This window comes from Stylophora pistillata, chromosome 9, assembly GCF_964205215.1.
Source record: "Stylophora pistillata chromosome 9, jaStyPist1.2, whole genome shotgun sequence".
Lineage (NCBI taxonomy): Eukaryota > Metazoa > Cnidaria > Anthozoa > Scleractinia > Pocilloporidae > Stylophora > Stylophora pistillata.
Window position 1 is genome coordinate 6,262,701 of NC_142527.1, and position 27,704 is coordinate 6,290,404.

General features: G+C 39.2%; 2 protein-coding genes and 2 pseudogenes across 2 annotated transcripts in view; 1 reads left to right on the top strand and 3 right to left on the bottom strand.

The window, feature by feature from the left end:
* The window catches only part of LOC148722947 (uncharacterized), a 9,544-nt gene extending 8,008 nt beyond the window's left edge, over positions 1-1,536 (bottom strand). Inside the window, exon 1 of the mRNA XM_088734095.1 lies at positions 891-1,536. Within this exon, the coding sequence (XP_088590221.1) occupies positions 891-1,235 (345 nt within the window). The 5' untranslated portion in view covers positions 1,236-1,536. The remainder of the gene's footprint in view (positions 1-890) is intronic.
* A 14,451-nt stretch (positions 1,537-15,987) lies between these two features.
* On the top strand, positions 15,988-16,736 carry LOC148722948 (uncharacterized; annotated as a pseudogene).
* Positions 16,737-17,738: 1,002 nt separating this feature from the next.
* LOC148722949 (uncharacterized) lies at positions 17,739-18,920 on the bottom strand (annotated as a pseudogene).
* Positions 18,921-19,287: 367 nt separating this feature from the next.
* LOC148722950 (uncharacterized) lies at positions 19,288-23,553 on the bottom strand. The gene is made up of 4 exons (XM_088733584.1): positions 22,857-23,553; positions 22,081-22,225; positions 21,316-21,487; positions 19,288-19,906 (listed from the first exon to the last, which is right to left on the bottom strand). The coding sequence occupies exons 1-4, from the start codon at positions 23,196-23,198 to the stop codon at positions 19,765-19,767; spliced, it is 801 nt and encodes a 266-aa protein (XP_088589710.1). The 5' UTR covers positions 23,199-23,553; the 3' UTR covers positions 19,288-19,764.
* Between the last annotated feature and the right edge of the window lie 4,151 nt (positions 23,554-27,704).

Genomic DNA, 27,704 nt, shown 5'->3' on the forward strand with positions numbered 1-27,704 from the left:
CTGGTCCCTTCAAGTACGCACGTGCATATATGCGTATAGGACGCTACGCACCTGTAGGGAACTTAAGTAGTCAGGACAGCAACGGCAAAGAAAATGTCGATTACAAAATGAATTCAAATTTATAGTCAGAAATTCGTGAATGTCTGGATGTGTTTACTATCTCCTGCGGCGCCACACCTCAACTTCAGAATTACGTGTATGAGTGGGGTTAAGTTCCAAATTTACACTTATTTAATTTGCCATCGGTGTTTCCATTTCCAGACAACGGAAATTTTGGTGATTTGACGTTGTTGTTTGACAGAAGACAGTTAAGAAATGTACAAAGTTTTAGAACGCACGTGCTGAGCTACTGTTCTGTCGATTAGATCTTTTGTTTTTCTACGTCCTCGTGGCCGTCGCCGTCGTCGTTTAACTTCAGGTCCCTCAGTGTAAAAGACTAGGGAAACTGAAGAATCTCAAAACGTCTTGATGAGGAGACTTAAGCAATGATTTGTATATTTCACTACCACAAGGCGAAATACACATGCAGAGATGTGATGATGTCAAAGGGATGAGATAATGTCAAAATTAGTTCTGCATAACAACTGCTCACTGTTCTAGAACATTCAGCAATAATTGAGTTATTTCCTCCTTCTAAAGTCTTTTAAGGGCAAGATATAAATACGTCTCCAGAGAGAGGATCTGGGAGGGCTAACAAACTTAGGATTTCCTTTATGGCCTAGAATTGTGGGGTTAACTCGCAGTTAAATTGTCCGAAGTTTTTGACTAGTACAACCTTTATATTGCATTTGTTCGGGCGGTAATGCTCAATCTCGTTTCAGTACTCTAGTTAATTCATTCAGCTTCACACTTTTGATAATGAGCTATAGAAACAGATGTCAGTAATTTACCTCAGTAGATGTGCCATAGTAATTAAACCTAATATTCCCTTGCATTCGTTTTGGATCCAGAACTCTTTCTGAGCTGCTCAGTTCGCAAGTGTAAAACCCATCGAGAGCAGTGTTAGCAATATTAAAGGAAAGACATGCGACTGGGCCATGATTTACGCAATGGAAGGCACACTCAAACAATTCCTTCACTTTTCGTGTTGTTGTTAAATCTCCAACCAAGACCATGTCCACCAATTTGTAGAATTCTCTTTCGTGCTTGATTTGGTGCTGAGCGAAACCAAGTGGTGTTATCATCGCGACGAGAAAGAGAGGTAAAATGGTGAAGGTTTTCGTGAAATACATCATTGTCGAAAGCAACAACACCTTTCGTTTGTATGCTTATGATAGCTATTTTAGGTTTGGCAACACGGCTTTTGAAGAGAAAATCAGAAAAGCTTTCCTGTATGACTAATTATAATGCCTGCTTACAATGGAAAATGAACGTTTCCCGCTACGCTGTTATTTTTCTCGGATCGAACCCACGCTCAACGATGCGTGCTAGGAATCAATTCGTTTTTTAACTCATTATTTAACTCCAAGCAATTTATTTTCCAGGGTGAACGAGCCGCTGTTTGTTTCACATACATTTTTATGTTAACAGCGGTCGTGGCAGAATATTTCTCTCACAAAACTGTCGGAAGAAAGAAAGTATGATTACACAAAACCAATATCCATTTACTATCAGCGGGATTCTTATAACCTGTAGCTTTGTTTCATAGCAATTACAACAGAGAAAAATTTGTTCTGAATCTTACAACAAGCTACACATGAGGAATTCTGCTCACTTTACTGACCCTACCCCCCTTCTTCGAACGAGTTTTAAACGTCAAACATGTCATACAAAAGTCTCTAGCGAGAAAAGAAGAAAAGTAGGGAAATTAAAAATGGCTCAGAAATCATCCTACGAAGTGTTTCATGATCGACTTTCGTCGAGATCATTTAGCTTTCTAGTAAGTCTATTAGTATTTCATTAGCAATTTTCTGTAGTCGAGGGCTTACCCTTTAGACTTATAGGGCTACATTACCTCTAAGTCTCAGGAGAGGATATTAGAAAATAAGAAACAATCTTCAGTGGTGTTTATAATTGTTCCCAGGCAACTATCTCAATCTGCTAAAGTAGTTAAATTATCGTCGCAAATTAATGTCAGTACTGTTAAGTTTTGAATAATAATAACAAAAGAGAAAAAATACAAGCAAGTTCCCTACACATAATCCTTTGAAAAACAATCTGATAAATATACATTAGCTAATACTGACACCAGTTAGCTCAATGGATAGAGCGCTGGACTGATGCGCGGGAGGTCGAGGGTTCGAACCCCGGCCGGATCAACACTCAAGGTCTTAAAATAATTGAGAAGAATATGCTGTCTTTCTATAACATCAAGAAATGGTTTAGATATTCTACTCTTCTCGGAGAGGGACGAATAAATGGAAGTCCCGTCTCCTGCAGGGTTAGGGGTAGGAGACTTTAAATTCCTACGCACGAGATTACTGTGTGATAGATATCCTCCCCTGGGGTAGGATGGGTAGGTTGTTGTCTTGCGTTTCATACATGAGCCTCTGGCTCGGGAAATACCATGCCCCACGTAAAGACATTAAAAACTTTGATTACCATTAAAAAAAACTTTGATTACTGAAAATCTTTGAAATCCCTTGCGTTTGAGATCCTACTATCGCTCTCATATGAAAGACGAAGTCTACTTTTAGATGCAACCGATCCTACCTTGTATAAGCTATTTCCACTGCGTTCTATAAGAATATGAATAATAAATAGAATAGAAATTTCAAATTGAAAGCAAGTTCTGGCGCTAGGAAAGGATCGGTGATACGTGCAAAGTCACATCAGTTCAAAAATTCAAAAATTCTTTGTTTTATACCTTGGGAAGGGTTTTGGTTGGGAGGAAAATTGGGCAATTCTTTTGGGCAGAAATTATTTTTGTACGTTATTCCAGTAGGTCGGAGTGGTTTACTAGGGATTACTTGTGTTGGCTGAAAATATTCTAGAAGAATATTATCAGGTTGCCTTTGCAATGTTACTGCATAATGGCTTATGGACAGTAACGCTGTTTGTCAACGGGTGTTTAAGTAAGGAATAAAGGCTGATAGTTTCGAATGAAACTGTTTGGGGCTGCGTCGGTGGGAGTAACGAGATAATTTGGATATTTCAACAAAGTTGAAATGCTAAACTGGCCACCGTAACGATTACAAAAGCTGACGTTTCGAGCGTTAGCACTTCGTCGGGGCGAATAGAGGAATTGTGGGTTGTGTGTGTTTTTAAAGGCAGAAAATGGAGCTACGTTACTATTGGGAACATGGCAACAAGAGTAAATTAGTGGAATGAAAAGCGTTCGTTGATCCCTGTGGGAATTAGACTGCCAGTTTGAAAGATGAGCTTTTGTTCAAGATTTTTATAGCTTTCCGTGCTACCTAAGTGTAAGGAAAGACCGCAGATTGCCATATGTTGCTTAGAATGATTAGGTAAATTAAAATGTCTAGCGACCGGTTTCGAAACCTGGCAGGAAAATTCACCAGACCGCTTGCCTGGAGTACAACTACCTCCATTACTACACGGAATGCTAGAGCATGGACATAACCGGAAAAGAGACTAAAATATTGCCTATTATGACAAAAATAGCCTAGCACTCTTCGTGTTTTGAACATAGAGGCCACCCTGAGCCTCTCGTTAGTGATAGAATTACTTAATGAAGCATTGCAATCGAAATAAATAAACAAGTCGTATCGGTAGGAAACCTCGAATGGAAATAAAAAATGTTATCTTCTATTGCCCATAAGAAGAACAACATCTCTTTCTTATGTCTTTAGTTATCTATCGTTTATTGATGTAAGTACGTATACGAAACAGAACATGTTTTTATTTCTTAATTAATTTTATTTTGTCAAGCACAGATATCGCATGCACCTGTCTTTCCATGACCCATCATAAATTTATAAAGAGCCATTAGCTACTTTCGAGCGTCGCAATTACGTTGGAAAGAAAATTAATTGAAAATCAACGGTGCTACCCACGCAAGCAACCTCCAGAAAAGAACGCTCTGGAAGAAAGAGAAAAACAGAATAGATGCAGAATAGATGCATCACCGAATACAGGGTTCTTTTGTTAGCTTATTTTAATAGCTATAAATACTTCGAGGAGTCTGAGTGATAACGTCAGTCATCTCTATAATAATGCCGAGCAAAGTATTTGGCTCCTTTCATCTCTCTCCCCCTTTCTCCTCCTCTCTTCCCATCTCTCACCCCTCTCTCCCCCTCTCTCCCCCTCTCTCCCCCTCTCTCCCCCTCTCTCCCCCTCTCACCCCCTCTCTCCCCCTCTCTCCCCCCTCTCTCCCCCTCTCTCCCCCCTCTCTGTACCTGAATTAATTTACTTAATTTTTGTATCAACTGGGAGTCGAAGAAAGCCCGCAGCGTACTCTTTTATCACAAGTACTATATATAGTGTAGCATGTAAAACCTTTAGCAATTTGAGTTGTTTACCTCTAGGCAGGTTGACGAGAAACAAAACTCAAAGCGTCTCTTCTAAAGCTCTTTTCAAAGCCTTTTATGTCAAAGTGTAATAATCACCAAATTCGGCACTGAAAATTTATCCCCCAGTGCGCTTTAAAAGGCTAGCAAAAAAGACAGCAGGAAGCCTTTGCTTTAACAGTAACAAAGTAAGCATTTGAACAGGGTCTATAGGTTCGTCATGAAAATAGCTTTAAGGAGGCACCTGCTATCTCTGGATATTACTGACGTGCATTGAAACTACACTTATCATTATAGGGATTGAAACATATCAACCTCTTGGCCATTGACATAACAGCTTATGTATTAAAAAAAATATGTCGTATATCATATATTGGTGATCAGTACCGATATGTTAAATACAGCAAAAACAGGAGAGCAAATCACGTTTTAGGAATTAACAATGACAAAAATAAATGGTAAAAATTAACAATGGCTGAAGTTTCGTTGATTAATAACATGTATATCGAAGAAATAGTCATTTAGATGAGCGCTTCGGCATAATCAGATGAATCCTCAATAAACGAAAGAATCCAATTTCCCGTAACTGCCAGCTCCTAATGAAAACCCAGTCCGCCTAACACCTTTTATTTATAGACGGGTTATTTTTCACAAGGAAACATGTCACTATCGACCTGCTGTTATTGTGCGGTCGTTATTGCAATAGTTATATATTGACTCTTGCAGAAGAGTATTGTGATTGAATCTGTCGGCAACAACCGAAATTCAAGATTCTCCTTCGACATCTTTTTCAAAATAGCCAGTTGTGGAATAGCATGATAAATTTCATATCTGTAAGTTAAGTTGTCACGTTCAGTACGCTGCACTGGGTATGATAGCAGAAAATCAGGAAGCCTGTAACTAACATGGGCGACTAACTCTTCAGTGAGGAAAACTCCAGGATAACTTTAACGGGAGTTTCGAAATATTCAATTTCAACAATTGATGACAGTAGCCGGCATAGATCGAACGAAACGAAACGAAAACGGTTAAAACTGCAAAGAAAATATCGAACGAAAACATATTACAATCTAAGTTAAGCAAATACACTTAAGAAAACTACAACGAAAATAACGATGAAAACTACATAATGCAAAATTTAAATTCATGATTTGTTGCGATACTGTTGAGCCACTGCCCAGCGACGAAAAAGCTGCCCGAAACGGTACGACGAAGTACAGTGGAACTTACTGGATAAAAGTGAACAAACTATGATGAACAATACAGTTTAAGTGTCTCTGTCTGAGAAAGTGTTCCAGGAGCCAAAAGTGGTGGTCAACCAATTTGGCTGAAACTTGGCACAAAAGTTATCTTCTCGGATAGGGACGAATAAATGGAGGTCGCGTCTCCAGCAGGGTTAGGGGTAGGGGAGGTTAATTTCCCACGCACGAGATTACTGTGTGATGGATGTCCTCCCCTGGGGTGGGATGGGTGGGTTTACTGGGCCCGCAGTTATTGGCGCAAGCTGTTGCGGTGACCCTGCCTGTCGGCGAATCTAATAAACTAAGATATTAAGATATTTATGCATAAAGCCACTTTGGCTCACTTCTCTAAGCGTTTGTTCTGGAGTTTCAGGGGGGGGTCCCATTTGTGGCCTATGGAGCACCAAGAATTCATCCTTCTAGGTGGCATTTTGAAAGTGCTATAAATCGCCATTGGTAAATTGTGCTGCCAAATAATTTTGACCATGGACTCTACTATAGTAGAGCTTGTACTTCATAAATGTAACTTTGTTCCCCAGTGATTAGACAGAGGAGGGGCCTAGGGTTAAAGTTAGGTAAATTTGAGGTCAAAATTACTACTCAAAATTGCCATTTAAAAAAAAACCAAAACATTCACTTGCCTTCTTGCATAACTTTTATACCAGTTGAGAAAAATTTGGCTAATTAGGGTTTGTTAAGTTCTTGGCACGAGCTCTCCATGCCTCTCAAAGGCCAAGCAAAATGGAATTTTGAGCATAATTCATGCTATAAGCAGACCAAAGTCTTCACATAAAGCCTTTTTTATTGTATTTGGCGAGTGAAAATGAAACAATAAAGCCAAATCAATCTCATTATCGAAAAATACCTCGACTCATAGCTTAAAACTACTCTATGAAGGCCTCTGATTAGCACTGCAAACACCCAGTGGTTTAGAAAATAGAGGTAATTTTTTTCCTATGAAAACCTAGCCCCCATCATTAATCACAAATGATGATGTTCTGACCTAGGTATTGCAATATTTTTAAAAACTGATTGAATTTCTCTGATCTATGTTTGTTAGGCCGTATTTCCATAGATATTATACTCCAAGCATGCAAAGTCTCTATATTTTGTCAGGCCGTTTTTTAATTGAAAATAAAATGACCTTAACCCGGCTTTTACCATTAAGCTCAGAATAAAACGATCGTTAAAAGATGATATACGCCTGACCTTTGAATAGACTGAATAGCTCTCGCAAATACTCATCACTTTGCAAACATAAGCTTACGTGCCGCAGTGAGCATCGTCCAGGTGACTTGTGATCCACCACAGATCTTAGGCCATTAAGAACTGAACAAATGAAACCATCCAACAAAGAGGGAATCCACAGTAAAGAGCTGAATGACAAAAAATTATTGTTGCTGTTTAAATCAAATATTCCACACGAGACATGAAATAATGCCAATTGGGCCCGCCATTTTGGACGTGAGAGTATTAGGGCTGGACCGAGTTTCCATTCCTCCCCCTATTCAAGTGTAAATGTTTGTGACCTTAAAAGTATAAAAGTATAGCGATAAGAAGTTTCAGGATAATTTGATGATGTCGCTTTGTTCCTTGGGTAAATGGGTTCTACACGAAACAGGAATGACTCCTTTGTTGTCTTGCGATAATGACATGACTACTTGGTTGAAACACAAGTGTAAGGGTTCAGGTGAGTTCGGGGCGAGAGGAAGATCGGGTGATACGAAAGCTACAAGTACAGGTAATTAAAAATATCAGAAAGGGCTCATACACGCGCATAAACGTAGCGAATGGCTTTTCTAGTGCCACTCTCGCTAAGAGCGGTCCCCTCAACTTCCCGTCCAAAACAAATTGTCCCTAATTTTTTTCCTATGAAAAGGGTTTAGGACACATATCTCAAAATAGTTTGATGGTTTTCCAATTCTCTTTTGTATGAAGATTTCAACTTTCGTGATCTTTCTTCAAAGGGTAGATTAGTTGAGGTGTTGCAAAAGCAAAAACTCATTCAACTACAGTCATTGTGCGAGTTTTTTTGACGTTGAAACTATAGGTAATGCTAATCGTAAAGCATCGTATTATGAACCTCTTCTACAGTATGCAAATTCCTGTGATTGCCGCAAGTGATGGTCAACAAGCCCGCGTTACTCAAAACTCAGTAAAGGTTGCGTGACTCCTCGACTTGGTCCAGTCCTCTCATTCTCACGTCCAACATGGTGGGTCAGTCGATACAACAACAATCGCATCTCGAGGAGTTGCATGGCATGTTTCATGTGAAATGCAAAACAAAATATTTGTTATCCAGCTCTCCTAACTGTAGATTTCTTATTTACTTCCGGATGATTTGATTTATTCAGCTCTAACGTACTAGGGAAATCGGATGGATCACAACTCAACTGGACGCTACGCACTTCAACCTGAAGGTATCATCCTGCTCTTTTGCTGATGCCATCATGCCCATTTACAAGAGCTAGCAAGGCTATCAAACTTTTAACCATAGATCTTCTGTTAACGGTCGTTTTCATTAAGTTCACTTCATATTGCATCAAAAAATGAGTATTTCTAGATAATGACATTGATTTGGCTTTGATGTTTCATTCCCACCGAATACAAAAAAAAGGGCTTTATGTCAAGACTTTGGTCTGTTTATAGCATGCATTTGAATTATGCTCAAAATTCCATTTTGCTTGGCCTTAGAGGGGCATGGAGAGTTTATGCCAAAAACTTATCAAACCTTAATAAGCCAAATTCTTCTCAACTGATTTTTATAAATGGGTCACTAAAGTACATTCTGGACTTGGTATGAAAGTTATGCAAAAAGGCAGGTGAATGTTACGGCTTATTGAAAAATGGCAATTTTGAGAAGTAATTTTGACCTCAAATCTGAACTAACTTTAGCCCCAGGCCACTCTCTGTCTAATCGCTAGGGAACAAAGTCACATTTATGAAGTAAAAGCTCCACTATAGTAGAGTCTATGGTCAAATTCATTTGGCAGCACAATTTACCAATGGAGTTTTATAGCACTTTCAAAATGCCATCTAGAAGGATGAATTCTTGGCGCTCCATAGGCCACAAATGGGACCCCCCCTGAAACTCCAGAGCAAACAGTTGGAGAAGTGAGCCAAAGTTTCTTTTGAAATATCTTATCACACTCAACTTTTGTGCCACGCTTCAACAAAATCGGTTGACCACCACTTTTGGCTCCTGGAACACTTTCTCAGACATGGACACTTAAATACATGCTATGTTACGAAACGTTACGAAATGAAACAAAGCATAGCGCGCGCAAAATTTTTACTACAATTAACACTGTTTGAAAAAGAACAATAAACAAAGGAAAAAGAGTATACAAGCTGTTCGAATGAGGTCTTAAACTACTGTAAAAAGTAAAACTTAAATTCCAAGCTTTCGCCGATCAACGGCATCATCAGGGATAAGAAAATATCCCTCATTTCAAAAACGAGTTGGGGAGTGGGTCGAGTTCGCCGCGCAAGTTTCTCTGGGATCGTTACTCGGGACACAAATCTTTGTTTACTACAGATTTGTGTCCCGAGTAACGATCCCAGTAAAACTTGCGCGGCGAGCTTAACTCACTTTTCCACTCGTTTTTGAAATGGGGAATTCCGGGCGCGCTACATATATGCAAAGAGAGTGCGTGGGGAAATGTGTAAAAGATGTGACTATGTATGAAAGCTACAGAAAAAAACTGTGAATAGAACATAAGGCTCTAATGATGGACCGTTTCTAAACAAAGGACCTCTCAGAGCTTTAAAGAATGGTTTCGAAAATGAGATACTAAAACAGGTCTGCGAATTCATCAGATTTTTCCCGAAAATTGAGTGTAGGCTTGTACTTTCTAATGTAAAATGCTTCATAAAGGCGTAGATTAGAGGGGACGTTTTCGTTCATGATAATCTTGACATCGATGCCTCTGTCGTCTTCGTTCTAGCAGGAATAGATATGGTTTTTTAGTGTGACTTGGAGGAGGTCTGGTACCAAAAATGACCCCGCATGTCAGTCAAGACGGTCGAAAATAAAGTTAACACAAAACAAAATTCTTCCTTTTGTCGCAAAAAGCTTCCTTGCGTCAAACACGGATCTGCCCAGATTCTACCACCTAGTCAAGACCCACAAAGCAGGCCCCGATATTAAAATACCACCTATGGTATCCAACATCAATGAATCCACGCAACGTATTTCGTGGCTTCTTGCCAACGCTCTCAACCGATGTTGAAAAATGTCCCAGCCCATTTAGAAAGCAGTCTCAAACTCATTAGATGTATCTAACCCGGCGATCTCACCACAAACGAAGCGCTACCATATCCATGCAGCCTCGTTGTGATATCCCTATACACCACAATACCAATACAAGAAGCCATCACCAACGTTACAGATAGAATCCAGAACCCAACACACCACCTCTCCAAACAAGACATTTCAGATCTCTTCCAAGTCACACTAAACGACATGTATTTCTCCTTCAGAGATGGAGTATTTCGCCAAACAGAAGGCCTACCCATGGGCTCTAAAATTTCAGGTATACTGGTCATCCTGTTCATGGACAAACTAGAAACCATCGCCCTCACCTCACACCTGATGATAAGCCCTTACAAGAGATATGTCGACGAGATTTATATCCAGACAACCAATGAAGAAACAGCAGACTACTTCCACCATATAATAAACAATGTGCATCCTAATATGAAATTTGAATTGAAAAACCAGAAACAACACCAAGTCAGTCACTATATCAAGGATAGCAACAGCTCTTTCGAATTCTACAGAAAACCAGTCAAGAAACCACTATTTGTCTACCATCAATCAGCTATCCCCACCAAATCCAGCCTCAACTTCATCCACAACGAACGAAAACGCATCGAGAACAGATGCTCCTCGCTTATATCTGCAACACAGCACCTAAACAAATTCCACGACATCCTTCGTCTTAACGGTTACTCAGAGAACAGTATAGAGCAATCAAAACACCCACAACACCCTCAAAGAAACCCTCAACCTGCCAAAATAGAACGGTCATACCTCAAGATCCCGTTCACTTCTAAACGACTCAGTCACAAGATCACTAACATCTTTAGAAAAAAAAAAACATCCCGGTACGCTTTTCCCACAAATCCTACACGCTCAAACAAGCCCTATCCCACACCTTCAAAGTGCACAAATGTATCAAAGACAAAATGCCCTATCTCTAACACCGGATTATGTTTACAACAAAATGCGGTACACCGGCTCACGCGCAACAGCTGCAATGCATTGGTATTGCAACGGCTCACGCGCAACAGCTACAATACATTGGTAACACGACACGTTTCATCCACGACCGCGTAAAAGAACATCTCAACAATGAAAACTCGTCCATGAAAAAACATATCTATTTCTGCCAGAAAAAAAGACTATATAGGCATGGATGTCAAGATTATCATAAGCGAATACGACCCTGCTAATCTACGCCTTTATGAAGCATTTTACATTAGAGAGTGCAAGCCTACACTCAATTGCCGGGAAGAGACCATTCTTTAACGTTCTTAGGGGTCCTTTGTTTAGAAACCGCGGTCCTTCCCTAGAGCCTTGTGTTCCATTCACAGTTTATTTTTATAACTTTCATGGGTAGTCACATATTTTACACATTTCACCACACACTCTCTTTGCATAGTGTGGAGGCGCGGTGGTCTCATGGTTGGTGTGCTCGACTCCGGATCGAGTGGTCCGGGTTCGAGCCCCTGCCGGGATATTGTGTTGTGTTCTTAGGTAAGACACTTTACTCTCAAAGTGCCTCTCTTCACCCAGGTGTTTAAATGGGTACCGGCAATTTAATGCTGGGGGTAACCTTGCGATGGACTAGCATCCCATTCAGGGGGGAGTCACTTCATGCTACAGAAACCGGAGTTAAGCACCGGTCTAATGAGCCACTAGGCTCGTAAACAGACTTTACTTTATCTTTACGTTCTCTTTGCATAGATTTAGCGCGCCCGGAATATTTTCTTATCCCTGATGATGCCGTTGACCGAGGAAAGCTTGGATCTTGGCTAGATTTTACTTCTTTACAGCAGCTTAGGGCCTCATTCGAACAGTTTGTATACTTTAACGATGCTGCTGAAGGACGATATGAACAGATTAAAGGAAAAAGAATAGGGCGTTTGCGATTTACAAAGCCCTTATAGATAATGCAAAGAGAATGCGATTCTTGCACAGTTTTTCGTGTGCACATCAAGAAACAAGCTGTAAGCTGTTCTGCTTTTTCCTTACTAACAAAGTCTACAATAAATTACATGAATATCAGAGCGATCTTCGTAGTAATGAACACTACTTGAGCAGTCGTGGAAATAAGGACCAGCAAAATAAATTCTGGCGCGTACGGGCACGAATTTTTTTCAGGTCTTTATTTCACTACTACTCAGTACTGCGAAGCTTTGATATTCATCTCTTAACCCGCAGATAACACATATGATCGCTATTTGTCAATAGTCAGTAAAATTACAATGATGGCATTATACTTACTGATAGATTGTCATTGGCTCTCAGTCAGCGAAAACAAGCGACAAAAGCCTTGGAGCTATAAACAGTTATAAATATTCATTATTATAACTATCTACAATTTAAAAAATACTGACATTTTAGAGAACGAATTTGTAAAAGCAAAACTGAGAGAAAAAAAAAAGGAAGAACAGGATGTGAACCTACCATAATTTAATTTATCAAAGGAATCATCAATAATATAAACGCTATACTGATAAGACAAACTAAAAGCAAAAAAGAGGAAGAAAAAGAAAGGATTCTTCCCAGACTCCGCAAACTTGCCAATTAGTGACTATTTAAAACGATTCTCGAGGTTAATATCATTTTTCAGCTAAATTGACGAAAATGTTAAATCCTTATATATACTTCTGTGACATGCATGGCATTCGAAATAGAGGAAATTAAAAATGAGTTTACCTTAATTCTTATCTTAGTCGAAGTTTTTTCTGCTCTTCTTTTTTTAAATGCCATTTACGGATGAAACCCCATAGACCACTTTCATAAATGGCCTCGCTTGAGATAATGTATTCTTTTGAATTTTGTACTGGAGAACGAGGCCACCTAGGCAAATTTAAATTTAAACAAAAGAATATTAATCCAGCAGCCATTTATGAAAGTGGTCTATAGCTTTTCTTAATAAAACATATACAGGATGCATCCAATTCTTTAGCATTGCCTTGAGTCAGAAGCAGTGTACATCTGATATTGTCTAAATATTAAATAATCTCTGATCAATTAAATAATGCATGTTTCCTGCTTAAATTTCGTTGTTAAGTTACGGCTGAAATGCTTCAAATTCTATGAAACTAAACTGGTTCAAAGAGGGTCAGAGCTTTCTCCGCCGCTGGGCAATGTCTTCGCACTCTTGGCCTCTTGTCATTAAAACTCCTGCTATGACACGAAGTGCGATTACTTCGGCGTTATTAGTGGTTCTTTTACGTCTCCAGGTGCCTTCCACTTAAAATGTATCCAATATCCATTTACTTTACTTCATGTCTCCCTTAAAAAACTGTCAATTTGAAAATAAGCGTTAACAAGCAAATCAACTAATGTAGCCAAAGAGCAGATATAGTTGAATATGCATGGACAACCAAGAAAGCCAATATATTAATTTTCTGGCTTGGGCTCTTTGTGGGATCATTTAAGCTCCTGTTACAAGAGCTGATTTTAAGATAAAGCTTTATGGCAACCTCAACAGACATGACAATCATTAGCATCGTCATTTGTTTGACTTGCTAGAGACCTCAAAATAATGGAGTCCAGATACACACAGTTCAAGCCGGGCTTCATGAGTACATAGCTCACTATCTGAATTCAAATACTCATCATTTATTAAATTTTTCTTCCCTTCGCAACAAAAATGGGGGAGGGTAAAGGATTTAGGGACAAATTGAAGGAAATTACAAGACACAAATCGAACAAGTAGTTCCAAGGTAACAACGGTTTTCTGTATCAACATCATAATCTGAGGACTTTCCGTAAAAGTCCTCATGAATACGGAGCAAATCTATCAAAAGAAGAATGTAGAGGAGCTGTTTTAATATCACGAATTGATTTGCATGTCCCTTCTGCGTCTGAAGATCGCTTCTTTTCTAATTTTACTCATTTTTATTTTATTTCATATGATGTGTTTTATTACTTAATTTTAAAGCGTGGACAATAGCAATGTTAAGGGTAACTTATTTCGCGTTCTGCTGCCTAAAAAGGGACGATACTAATCATCAGCGAAATTTTAATTGTCTCAAAAAAGAAATACACATGCATTTGTATGACCTGTAAAATTCTGAAGTGCAGCTTTATAATCTTGTACAGCCTTTCGGGAAAGAAAGAAACGGAAATGCTATTGTTTTTTCACTATAGATGCCTTACAGCCTTCTACCAACATGTAACAGTAGTCCATGTGAGCACGGAGAGACTTGCACTCAAGGTCAACGGTTGGGTAAAATAAACTGCCAGTGCCTCCCTGAAGTTAACGTGCTGCCATTTATTGACGATAAATGCAATGTTGGTAAGCACAACTTTAATGATCAAGATAGGATACGCGGTTTACACCAGATAAATAGTGGTAATTGATCTGAGTGGAGTGCAGTTTGGTCTGAAATCGATCATAGGCGAGATTTCAGAATCAAACAAGCGCGCAGTCCAACTTTGATTTAAAATAAAAGATATGATTTCAGCCGAAATTGAATTACCACTTCATTGCGTTTATTTTCAAATAAGAAATAATCAGTCGCTCAATACAAGTTTTTTTAGGCTCTATCAATATTTTATTATAATAGAAGTTTTTTTAAGTTCTACAAATATTTTATTATGATACAAGTTTTTTGGCTCTACAAATATTTTAATATGATACAAGTTTTTTTGGGCTCTACAAATATTTTATTATGATACAAGTTTCTTTAGGCTCTACAAATATTTTATTGATCTACTATATTGAGCTGGTTTGTGAAAAGTTGCAAAAGTTGTCGCCCCTTTTCCTACAATTGGCTGCCTGTTATGTTACATTAAAGCTGTCTCATTGGCAGGAGACACTGACACTGGTGAGAGCCAATCATATGGCAACGATCACAAGTGATCTAAAAATAGAATGAATTATTATATGGCTGTGTCTCACAAGGACTGGGAACTTTCCAATTCACGAATTCGATTGGCTGAAATCAATATTGAAAGCGGTCTAGATTTTCCCATCTAGACAGGCATCTAGACCGGTCTAGAAAAAAAAAATTACAAATAATATAGTGTTATGTTGCTTTCCTGAGACAGCCATATAATTAAAATTTTATTAACCGAGCTGTAGGTCGGTCTGTATGGGAGAATCTTGACCTCGGTCGCTGGTACAGAGTTCGCTTCGTTCGGTCTGTACTGGCGACCTCGGTCAAGATTCTTCCATACAGACCTCCCGCTCGGTTAATAAGAACTAAGAAATAAATGAATTGCGCAGATCGGAAACCTGATGAGCAATCACTTTGTGGTTCATCATAGGGTTCATGGCAGACGGTAGAGAGTGAAGAGGCCATGCTGAGCACGAGTTTGAGCGTTTTGTTAGTTATGAACATTCTTAATTCTTTCATAATCATAAAACATTCAGATTGTGTTCTTTACATTAAAGGCCGGCTCGTGACACGCGGTGCAGAGTTAAGAAGAGACCAAGCTGAACAAGAGATCGAGCTTTTTCTAAGAGATATTTAATTCTGTTCACAAGAAGTATAATTTCAGTACTTAGTAGCCACGATTGGTCGCTAAAGGGAGAATCTTATTTTAATAGATACCCCTCCTCAAACTAAAAAACAAAGGAACAAAAACGATTAAAATAACAATAGCAGCCAAGAGGTTGGACAGAGAAGCAAGAAAGGTTATCGTTGAGAATGGGGGCAAGCACCCTCTTGGGTCTACAGCCCTAGTATATCTACCGAGGGGGCTTGGGGGCCATGGGCTGGAGAGTGTTGAACGAAAGCACAGGCAAGCTAAGGTTAAGGCTGCAGTAAGACTCTATACTAATTAAGATCCCGCTCTGGAGGTAGTAAGGTGGTTTGAGGAGAGATCAGAAGAGATGGGCCGCCGATCAATGATGAAGGATGCCAAGAAATATGCATCTGAGTTTGGGCTTAATTTATCTCTGGTGCATCTCCAATCATTGGTCACATGTCTAACGAACGATTTGAAAGTACCTGTGAAGAAGATTGGGATGTGGTTGAAGACTGCTGTCAAGGAAAGGGATGTCGAGGAACTAAAAGCAGAGGGATGGCAAGGACGTTTATTAACTGAGAGGTGGGAGGCTCAAGAAGTTGGATATGAATGCTTTTCTTGGATGAGCGAGTGGAAGACTGCGCCGACTCACGCCATAGCCGGACTGCACGAACTATACCAGCAACTCCTACCAACGAAAGTCTACCACCAGAAAAAGACAGGGACTCATACGAATGAGGATAATGCAGCAGTTAAGGTAATTTTCTACGAACTCTTGAAAGACCTAGACTTAGTGACAACAGTACAACCGTGGTACTCTCAGAACACGCCGATGCCACTTTACGAAAACAGGACAGGAAAGGCACTCTGGGACATACCACCATATGCAGAACACGCGGAGGTGAGAAACAACAGGACAGACTGTACGGTTATAGACAAGGAGAGGAAGAAAGTAGTGTTATTTGAAATGAGCTGTCCATGGGTCAGTAATAGAGAGGTCAAATGTGCAGAGAAGACGAACAAGTACGCCCTGCTGCGGTACGAATTAAGTAGGAGATACCCAGGGTACAAGATTGAGCAGCATAACAATATAATAGACGCACTTGGAGGGAGCTCTCGAAGGGTCAAGGAAAGCATACGCCAACTGGTTGGAATTGGCTGATGTCATTCAGTGCGCAGGAACATGCAGAAAGCTGCAGTCTCTAACTCCCTTAACATTACCAGGACTTTCAAGGTCCTATCAGACTAAGTTCTTCCAACGACGTCACTTTTAAGTATAGGTTTTAAACATTTATCTCCATTTTAGGGTCTATGAGTATACCATTTTAGAACTTTTAGGTTTATTTGTGTCTGGACTTTTAAGATCCTATCGGACTAAGTTCCTTAAAACGGCCCTAGGTTCAAGCATGGTTTTAATAGATTGATGGAACGTTTATTCCCTTTTAGGGTCTAGGGGCACACAATCTTTTTAAAGTTTAGCTTTTATCTATGTAGTAGTGACAATTGAATAGGCTACGCCTTTGGCGCCCTATATCAATTTTATTTGTAAGCTGAAGCATTCAGAAGCATTCAGAAGTGTAGACTGCGATATAATAATAATAATAATAATAATAATAATAATGATGATGATGATAATAATGATAATAATAAGAAGGATATAATAACAATAAAAATGGTAGAAGAGATAATAATAATAATATAAAATGTAGAAATGAGAAAGAAAGAAAACAGTGAAAGAGTGAATTTTTGAGGCTTTTACTTCTTACATTTGTTTATTATCAAATATTGAAATACTTAATAATATTTATCAGTAATAACGTATAGTGGTCTTTATGTCTTAATTTGTCAGATATGAATGCTGTGGGGCAAAACGGACCCGCGGAGGGAGTATTTCATGTCAGTGTGGAAAGATATACCTTGACCTTTGATGACGCCCGACGTCTCTGTGCACTACTCGGGGCATCCATAGCTACACACGACCAGTTATATACTGCCTGGGATGCTGGCTTTCAAAAATGCGCGAAAGTACTTTATTCCTCCGTGTTTGTTACATGGCGTTTCCGTCATACCTTTGCATTTATGTGTCTTGATTCGTCAAGGAAAGAAATTTCGCAAATTGTTTAGCTCAGAGTAACAGAGTGAGTGACTCACTGAGCCTGTTGGCAAACGCACACGAAAGTAAACTAATCCAGAAAAAAATCTGATCCCGTGGTCTAGATGTGGACGTGGACGTGTGTTAGAAGGTTGATCAGCATCACCTGATTTAACAAGAGGGATAACGTCAGCCAATTTCCAAACTTGTGAAAATGTGCTTGAAGAAAAAAGAGTATTAACAACTGAAGGTTTGTAATCACAGAGAGTGTTGTTGGTAAGCTATCTTTCAGTACTGGCTGTGACTTTATCCAGGCCGGGAGCTTTGTTTGACTGTAAAGATCTTATTATCTTCCCAACTTCTTCTTCGCTAACCAATTGAAATTCAAATAATGAGCACTGGACATCCTGAGGATTGCCATTTATTAGACAACAGTTTGATTCGTGATTGAAGGGGTGAAAGTTATGTTCTTCAGCAACAGTTTTTGCCATTAACGCCGCAGATAGGCCGACAGAGGAGTAAAACTTATTGAATTTGTTCGCTTGAGAAAACGGGTCTTCCGTTGTGCTTAATGGTTGATCTTTTCTGGGAAGGCAACGATTTAACACTTTCCAAATGGAGTGTGAATTTCCATTGCTGTTTTCAAGTTGAGTGCGAACGTGTTCCATTTCGGCAAATCTGATTTCCCTCTTGACTTCTTGATGAACGAAACGATAGGTATTCCAGTGAAGCCAATCTTTTGTTTTAATCGTCCTTTTGTGCCAATTATCTCGAGTTCTCATTAGCTGTGGAATCTCTGGGGTAATAAATGGGTTAGGTCTTGATTTCATTTTTACTCGCTTGATTGGTGCGTGATCGTTGAGTACATTCAGAAATAAAAAATTGAACACATAAACGTGGTCATCCAGGTCATCAAAAATGTTAGCTATCTAAAACGGAATACTAGCCAAGTCCTCAATGAATTTAGCATGAGTATAGTTCTTAGAGCTTCTTACGGTGATATATGTACAACGCGGTTTGGGCGCTTTCATTTTAAGTGTTCAACAAACCAGGCTGTGATGGCTGATTGTTGATGACATTACCTCGCAGGCATTGATGATGTTCTCATTCGTAGTTAAAACTACATCAATAAACGTTTGCGACTTGTCGGTAACTCTGGTGGGTTCCTTGACCATTTGCGTCAAATTAAAAGTAGCACAAAAATCAGACAAGGTACGACCGTCTGGGCAGTTCCCTTGAAGATTACAATTCAGGTCGCCAATTATGATAACTTCCATCCCCAGCAATAAAGAATCCACGAAGGTTTTTTCTATGTCTTCAATAAAGGTGATAGGCGAATTGGGAGGCGAGTTGGGAGGCCTATAAACTGTACACAAAAGGAAGGATTTAAGCTTTTTACACTGCACCTGAAGCCAGAGCTTTTGGAAGTTACAATCAGAAACTGCGGACAATTCTGCGATCATGGAAGCCTTGTAGGAGTGGAACAAGTTGAGGATTTATGAGTTGTTAGATTCTCTAAGTCTAAGCATTTTGAGGAACAGTCGTAGCCTCGGGCTGCAGTCGCAATGCAGCTGCTGGTTTGTATCTATGAAGTTACATATTCATCATGTATGCTTAAGCTTCAAGATGGAAAGCTTTCTTAAAATCAGTGGCGCCAGTTACCATTAAAGAGACAAATAGGGGAGAAAACTATTTCATGCTGACATATGTAAGTTATCATGGGTCGGTGAAGATGTATGTATCCAAAACCTGAAACATCGTTAACATATATACTAATGTTAGAGAGGCTTGCAAACTGCTGAAGTAATGATGTGAGCATTGGGCAATAAATTTATACACATTGAGCAATAAATTTATTGGGCAATAAATTTATACACGATCCTAGAGGCATCTCCCTTGCTGTATCAGATAGGAAAGAAAAAACATCTATGATTTATTTTTAAAGCTAGAATATGATCCCAAAGTTGATAAGATAGAATTCAAAATTACCATCAGCATTCTGTTAGCGTCATGCTCGGATTTAATGCTCAACTGAACATTGCATTTCTTGGAAAGGCATCTATTAAGGGGTGCTTGTTCTCATTTAATATCTATTAATGTTATTTTGATCAATAGGCATGTATTTCTAAACTTGTCTCGCTATATATTAAAAATTGTTGACTTCATGATGCAGTTCACTATACGTATTACCTGCAAAAAAGTGAGTTGTCATTTTTCATGGAAGAAGGAGAGTTGGGGTTGGGGGGGTGGGGTGGTGGGGAAGGGGGATAATCACTAGTCCCTGACTCCTTCCTTCTCGTTGAGTTGTCACTGAATATAACACCAGGCGTTGTGCTTGTTGTCTTTGCTCTGTTTAGTGGACGATCCAATGATGCCAACCTTATTTCCGCAACTATTCTTTTTTGTTTGCATTGGAAAACGAACGGTGGCATCAATGAGCCATCCCCGACTGGAAAGCAAAGGGAGAAAAGATCGTAGACAAAATCAATTCAGTGTTGGAGTTAGAGAAGACAAACAGCTTCAAAAATTCACCAAGATTGTTTGTAGCTGATTTGTGTGCCTAGATGTAAGGAAAGGCCGCGTAGAGTTTTACGGCTTTCTGAACTTGCAGCACTTGACATCTGTTACGGATACTACAAACGATTCATTTAGCTGAAGGCGAATTTGATCTCTCTTTTACGGATTATTTTAGTTACGGATGTGGTTACGTTGTTGTCTATTTTCTATTGGTTTGTAATGAGATATTTTAGCGTCCCCACGCGCGTATAAAAGCCTCGTTTAGCGTCCCTTTAGCCAGTCTGTGATTATATTTTGTCTTCTCCATTTGTCGATTTGTTCGATTCGCCGTTTTTTGTTTCCTAGCTTTTGGCACAAGCAGGACCAATATGTGAGTAATATTGTTAGTTTCCTCTTTTGTTTGGTTTTCTTATTTTGGGTGGAAGCACGCTAAAGTACAGATTCGTACAATAGTACAATTTATTGTTTTTAATCTAAAAGGGAGTGAATTAAAGAATGAGAAGCTAAGCTAGGAACGCCCACATGGTTAATCTTGTGATCGATTTTGAAATCTCGAGTTATTTTGATGTACATTATTATGATTTTCGTAAATTCCTATTGATTTTTTTTATTTTTGATCGCGTTATCGACGGAGGCAGGTTAAGTGTTCTAAACGTTTTTGATCATGAGTTACGCAACGTTTCAAGTAAATTGATAGGAATCCGTTGCATTGTTATTTCAGTTTGAGATCGTGATCGTGTATCGTCTATCTTGGCTCGTGTATCCTAGATCGTTAATCGTTGATCCGCAATAAATCACCGTTAACCGTCAACCTTGGTTTTTCGTGGTTATTAGCACTTAAAGTACGAAACGACCTGTAAGATAGTCCCGTTTATACTTAGCATTAACACGCCTTATATTAGCCACACCCCTCGAAGTTTCGATCTCGTTTGTCGCAAGCGTCACAACATCCTTCCAACAGGTAGTTACGGAAAGCCGCAAAACTCTAGAAAAAAAGCTTTATCTTTCAAACTGTCACTATTGATGTCAGTAGTTTCAACGAACGCTTTTCATTCAACTAATGTATTCTTGTTTTCCCGGTAATCGCATTGCCACCAATACCGTAGCTCCATTTTTTCTCCATTTAAACAAACACAGCCCCTAATTCCTCTATCACTCTGACGAAGGGCTAACGCTCGACAGGTCAGCTTTAGAAATCCTTAACGGTCGACAATTTACATCATGAACTCAATATCAGCTTATAGTTGAGCTAATGGCGATGAGATTCTGTAGCCTAGTTTTATTTTCTTCATTCATATAATAGCCAAGATATATACATTAGACAAGTAAGCAGCAACCTACGAGCATTTTTGAAGACCAGCCTGCCACGCTTTGTACAGCTGACTGTATGTGGCCAACACAGCTCCGTGTAATGCACAAAGACGCTCTGCGTCGTAATAGGTCAGTCTATAACTTCCAGCATGGGTATGAAATACTCCCTTTAGAGGAACAGTCTTCGCCATGATGTTCGTATCTAAGTAAATGGAATTACGCATCGCGTCAAACGTTTAAGCGTGAAAATTAAAAACCGTGACAGCAACACTAAATCGTTGTCACGATTTCGATCTGTATTTATGCTTATTTTTCATCCTTTTCTTAAAAAAAGGCGGAATTTATGAATGAAATTGGGAGAGATATTAACGATCAAATAGAAGAGTTCTCGTACATCAATATATGTATGAGTACTCGATACCTTGTCAATGTTCATAAGCCAGAGACAAGAAGCCCTGATTTTAGACTGTATGGAAAATGTTTCATTATAATTACCTTACGTCATGTTGAGATGGCAATGGCGTTTTACACCTATTACGTATGACCAATCAGTTAAAAATCGAGTTTCCAGATGGGATTTGAACCCATGACCCTCCGTGATCTAGTCGGATGCTCTAACCACTGAGGGACAGGAGACTCTATGGTGAGCAAGGGTCTATTACTGGCTATTGACAGGAAACGCATCACGCATCACCAATCAGTTGATCACTGTTTCATTAACTATACAGAGTGCAACAAGCTATCTCTCTCGATAAGCCTAAGAGGCTTCGTTAAGGTATTTTTCAATGGACTCACCAACGTTACACTTATCATCGATAAATGGCAGCGCCTTAACTTCTGACAGACACCGACAGGAATATTCATCCAATCGTGAACCAAGACTGCAAGTCCCTCCATAACTACATGGGCTGCTGTTACATGGAGATAAGCTGGAAATAAACTAAATTCAAATCAGATTAGAGAGGAGACACTTGAAAGCCAAAGGATTTATTTGATACTAGTTAGGATGCAAAGACCTGGTATGTTCAGGGAACAAGCTCTGTGATTATGCAGTTTGATCAGGTACAAGTTTGTATTGACTTACTTTCCCATCCCTCGTGTAAGAGGCTAGGGAAAATGAAGAATTTCAAAACGTCTTGATGAGAAGAATTTATCAAGGGTTCGAAGATTATATTAAATTTTTCACTATCAGAAGGCGAAGTAAGCATGCAGAGATGTGATAATATCAAAGAGGTGAGATAATGTCAAAGTAAGTTCTGTATTACAACTGTTGTTCCGGGACATTCAGCAAGGATTGAGGTACTTCCTCCTTTTGAAGTCTGTTGAAAGTTAAGATATGGATACGTTTCCAAAGAGAGGATCTGGGATGCCAAACAAAATTTAGGATTTCCTTTATGGCCTAGAATTGTGGGGTTAGGTCTCAGTTAGATTGTCCGAAGTTTTTGACTCGTTCAGCCTTTATATTGTATTTGTTCGGGCGTTAATGCTCAATCTCGTTTCAGTACTCTAGTTAATTCATTCAGCTTCACACTTTTGATAATGAGCTATAGAAACAGATGTCAGTAACTTACCTCAGTAGATGTGCCATAGTAATTAAAGCTAATATTCCCTTGCATTCGTTGTGGATCCAGAACTCTTTCTGAGCTGCTCAGTTCGCAAGTGTAAAACCCATCGAAAGCAGTGTTAGCAATATTAAAAGAAAGACATGCGACTGGGCCATGATTTAAGCAATGGAAGGCACACTCAAACAATTCCTTCACTTTTCGTGTTGTTGTTAAATCTCCGACCAAGACCATGTCCACCACTTTGTAGAATTCTCTTTCGTGCTTGATTTGGTGCTGAGCGAAACCAAGTGGTGTTATCATCGCGACGAGAAAGAGAGGTAAAATGGTGGTTTTCGTGAAATACATCATTGTCGAAAGCAACAATACCTTTCGTTTGTATGCTTATGATAGCTATTTTAGACTTGGCAACACGGCTTTTGAAGAGGAAATCAGAAGAGCTTTCCTGTAGGAGTAATTATAATGCCTGCTTACAATAGAAAACGAACGTTTCCCGCTACGCTGTTATTTTTCTCAGATCGAACCCACGCTCAACGATGCGTGCTGGGAATCAATTCGTTTTTTAACTCATTATTTAACTCCAAGCAGTTTATTTTCCAGGGCGAATGAACCGCTGTGTGTTTCACATACATTCTTATGTTAACAGCGGTCGTGGCAAAATACTTCTCTTACAAAACTGTCGGAAGAAAAAAAGTATAATTATACAAAACCAATATCCATTAACTATCAGCGGGATTCTTATAACTTGCAGCTTTGTTTTATAGCAATTACAACAGAGATGAATTTGTTCTGAATCTTACAACAAGCTACACATGAGGAACTCTGCTCACTTTACTGACCCTACCCCCCTTCTTCGAACGAGTTTTAAACGTCAAACATGTCACACAAAAGTCTCCAGCGAGAAAAGATGAAAAGTAGGAAAATTAAAAATGGCTCAGAAATCATCCAACGAAGTGTTTGATGATCGACTTTCGTCGAGATCATTTAGCTTTCTAGTAAGTCTGTTAGTATTTCATTAGCAATTTTCTGTAATCGAGGGCTTACCCTTTAGACTTATAGGGCTACATTACCTCTCAGTCTCAGGAGAGGAAATTCGAAAATAAGTAACAATCTTCAGTGGTATTTATAATTATTCCCTGACAACTATCTCAATCTGCTAAAGTAGTTAAATTATCGTCGCAAATTAATGTCAGTACTGTTAAGTTTTGAATAATAATAACAAAAAAGAAAAAAATACAAGCAAGTTCACTACAAATAATCCTTTGAAAAACAATCTGATAAATATACATTAGCTAATACTGACACAGGTTAGCTCAATGGATAGAGCGCTGGACTGATGCGCGGGAGGTCGAGGGTTCGAACCCCGGCCGGACCAACACTCAAGGTCTTAAAATAATTGAGAAGAATATGCTGTCTTTCTATAACATCAAGAAATGGTTTAGATATTCTAGTCTTCTCGGAGAGGGACGAATAAATGGAAGTCCCGTCTCCTGCAGGGTCAGGGGTAGGAGACTTTAAATTCCCACGCACGAGATTACTGTGTGATAGATATCCTCCCCTGGGGTAGTATGGGTAGGTTGTTGTCTTGCGTTTCATACATGAGCCTCTGGCTCGGGAAATACCATGCCCCACGTAAAGACATTAAAAACTTTGATTACCATGAAAAAAAAACTTTGATTACTGAAAATCTTTGAAATCCCTTGCGTTTGAGATCCTACTATCGCTCTCATATGAAAGACGAAGTCTACTTTTAGATGCAACCGATCCTACCTTGTATAAGCTATTTCCACTGCGTTCTATAAGAATATGAATAATAAATAGAATAGAAATTTCAAATTGAAAGTGAGTTCTGGCGCTAGGAAAGGGTCGGTGATACGTGCAAAGTCACATCAGTTCAAAAATTCAAAAATTCTTTGTTTTATACCTTGGGAAGGGTTTTGGTGGGGAGGAAAATTGGGCAATTCTTTTGGGCAGAAATTATTTTTGTACGTTATTCCAGTTGGTCGGAATGGTTCACCAGGGATTACTTGTGTTGGCTGAAAATATTCTAGAAGAATATTATCAGGTTGCCTTTGCAATGTTACTGCATAATGGCTTATGGACAGTAACGCTGTTTGTCAACGGGTGTTTAAGTAAGGAATAAGGGCTGATAGTTTCGAATGAAACTGTTTGGGGCTGCGTCGGTGGGAGTAACGAGATAATTTGGATATTTCAACAAAGTTGAAATGCTAAATTGGCCACCGTAACGATTACAAAAGCTGACGTTTCGAGCGTTAGCACTTCGTCGGGACGAATAGAGGAATTGTGGGTTGTGTGTGTTTTTAAAGGCAGAAAATGGAGCTACGTTACTATTGGGAACATGGCAACAAGAGTAAATTAGTGGAATGAAAAGCGTTCGTTGATCCCTGTGGGAATTAGACTGCCAGTTTGAAAGATGAGCTTTTGTTCAAGATTTTTATAGCTTTCCGTGCTACCTAAGTGTAAGGAAAGACCGCAGATTGCCATATGTTGCTTAGAATGATTAGGTAAATTAAAATGTCTAGCGACCGGTTTCGAAACCTGGCAGGAAAATTCACCAGACCGCTTGCCTGGAGTACAACTACCTCCATTACTACACGGAATGCTAGAGCATGGACATAACCGGAAAAGAGACTAAAATATTGCCTATAATGACAAAAATGGCCTAGCACTCTTCGTGTTTTGAACATAGAGGCCACCCTGAGCCTCTCGTTAGTGATAGAATTACTTAATGAAGCATTGCAATCGAAAAGAATAAACAAGTCGTATCGGTAGGAAACCTCGAATGGAAATAAAAAATGTTATCTTCTATTGCCCATAAGAAGAACAACATCTCTTTCTTATGTCTTTAGTTATCTATCGTTTATTGATGTAAGTATGTATACGAAACAGAACATGTTTTTATTTCTTAATTAATTTTATTTTGTCAAGCACAGATATCGCATGCACCTGTCTTTCCATGACCCATCATAAATTTATAAAGAGCCACTAGCTACTTTCGAGCGTCGCAATTACGTTGGAAAGAAAATTAATTGAAAACCAACGGTGCTACCCACGCACGCAACCTCCAGAAAAGAACGCTCTGGAAGAAAGAGAAAAACATAATAGATGCAGAATAGATGCATCACCGAATACAGGGTTCTTTTGTTAGCTTATTTTAATAGCTATAAATACTTCGAGGAGTCTGAGTGATAACGTCAGTCATCTCTATAATAATGCCGAGCAAAGTATTTGGCTCCTTTCATGTCTCTCCCCCTTTCTCCTCCTCTCTTCCCATCTCTCACCCCTCTCTCCCCCTCTCTCCCCCTCTCTCCCCCTCTCTCCCCCTCTCTCCCCCTCTCTCCCCCTCTCTCCCCCTCTCTCCCCCTCTCACCCCCTCTCTCCCCCTCTCTTCCCCCTCTCTCCCCCTCTCTCCCCCCTCTCTGTACCTGAATTAATTTACTTAATTTTTGTATCAACTGGGATTCGAAGAAAGCCCGCAGCGTACTCTTTTATCACAAGTACTATATATAGTGTAGCATGTAAAACCTTTAGCAATTTGAGTTGTTTACCTCTAGGCAGGTTGACGAGAAACAAAACTCAAAGCGTCTCTTCTAAAGCTCTTTTCAAAGCCTTTTATGTCAAAGTGTAATAATCACCAAATTCGGCACTGAAAATTTATCCCCCAGTGCGCTTTAAAAGGCTAGCAAAAAAGACAGCAGGAAGCCTTTGCTTTAACAGTAACAAAGTAAGCATTTGAACAGGGTCTATAGGTTCGTCATGAAAATAGCTTTAAGGAGGCACCTGCTTTCTCTGGATATTACTGACGTGCATTGAAACTACACTTATCATTATAGGGATTGAAACATATCAACCTCTTGGCCATTGACATAACAGCTTATGTATTAAAAAAAATATGTCGTATATCATATATTGGTGATCAGTACCGATATGTTAAATACAGCAAAAACAGGAGAGCAAATCACGTTTTAGGAATTAACAATGGCAAAAATAAATGGTAAAAATTAACAATGGCTGAAGTTTCGTTGATTAATAACATGTATATCGAAGAAATAGTCATTTAGATGAGCGCTTCGGCATAATCAGATGAATCCTCAATAAACAAAAGAATCCAATTTCCCGTAACTGCCAGCTCCTAATGAAAACCCAGTCCGCCTAACACCTTTTATTTATAGACGGGTTATTTTTCACAAGGAAACATGTCACTATCGACCTGCTGTTATTGTGCGGTCGTTATTGCAATAGTTATATATTTATTCTTGCAGAAGAGTATTGTGATTGAATCTTTCGGCAACAACCGAAATTCAAGATTCTCCTTCGACATCTTTTTCAAAATAGCCAGTTGTGGAATAGCATGATAAATTTCATATCTGTAAGTTAAGTTGTCACGTTCAGTACGCTGCACTGGGTATGATAGCAGAAAATCAGGAAGCCTGTAACTAACATGGGCGACTAACTCTTCAGTGAGGAAAACTCCAGGATAACTTTAACGGGAGTTTCGAAATATTCAATTTCAACAATTGATGACAGTAGCCGGCATAGATCGAACGAAACGGAACGAAAACGGTTAAAACTGCAAAGAAAATATCGAACGAAAACCTATTACAATCTAAGTTAAGCAAATACACTTAGGAAAACTACAACGAAAATAACGATGAAAACTACAACATGCAAAATTTAAATTCATGATTTGTTGCGATACTGTTGAGCCACTGCCCAGCGACGAAAAAGCTGCCCGAAACGGTACGACGAAGTACAGTGGAACTTACTGGATAAAAGTGAACAAACTATGATGAACAATACAGTTTAAGTGTCTCTGCCTGAGAAAGTGTTCCAGGA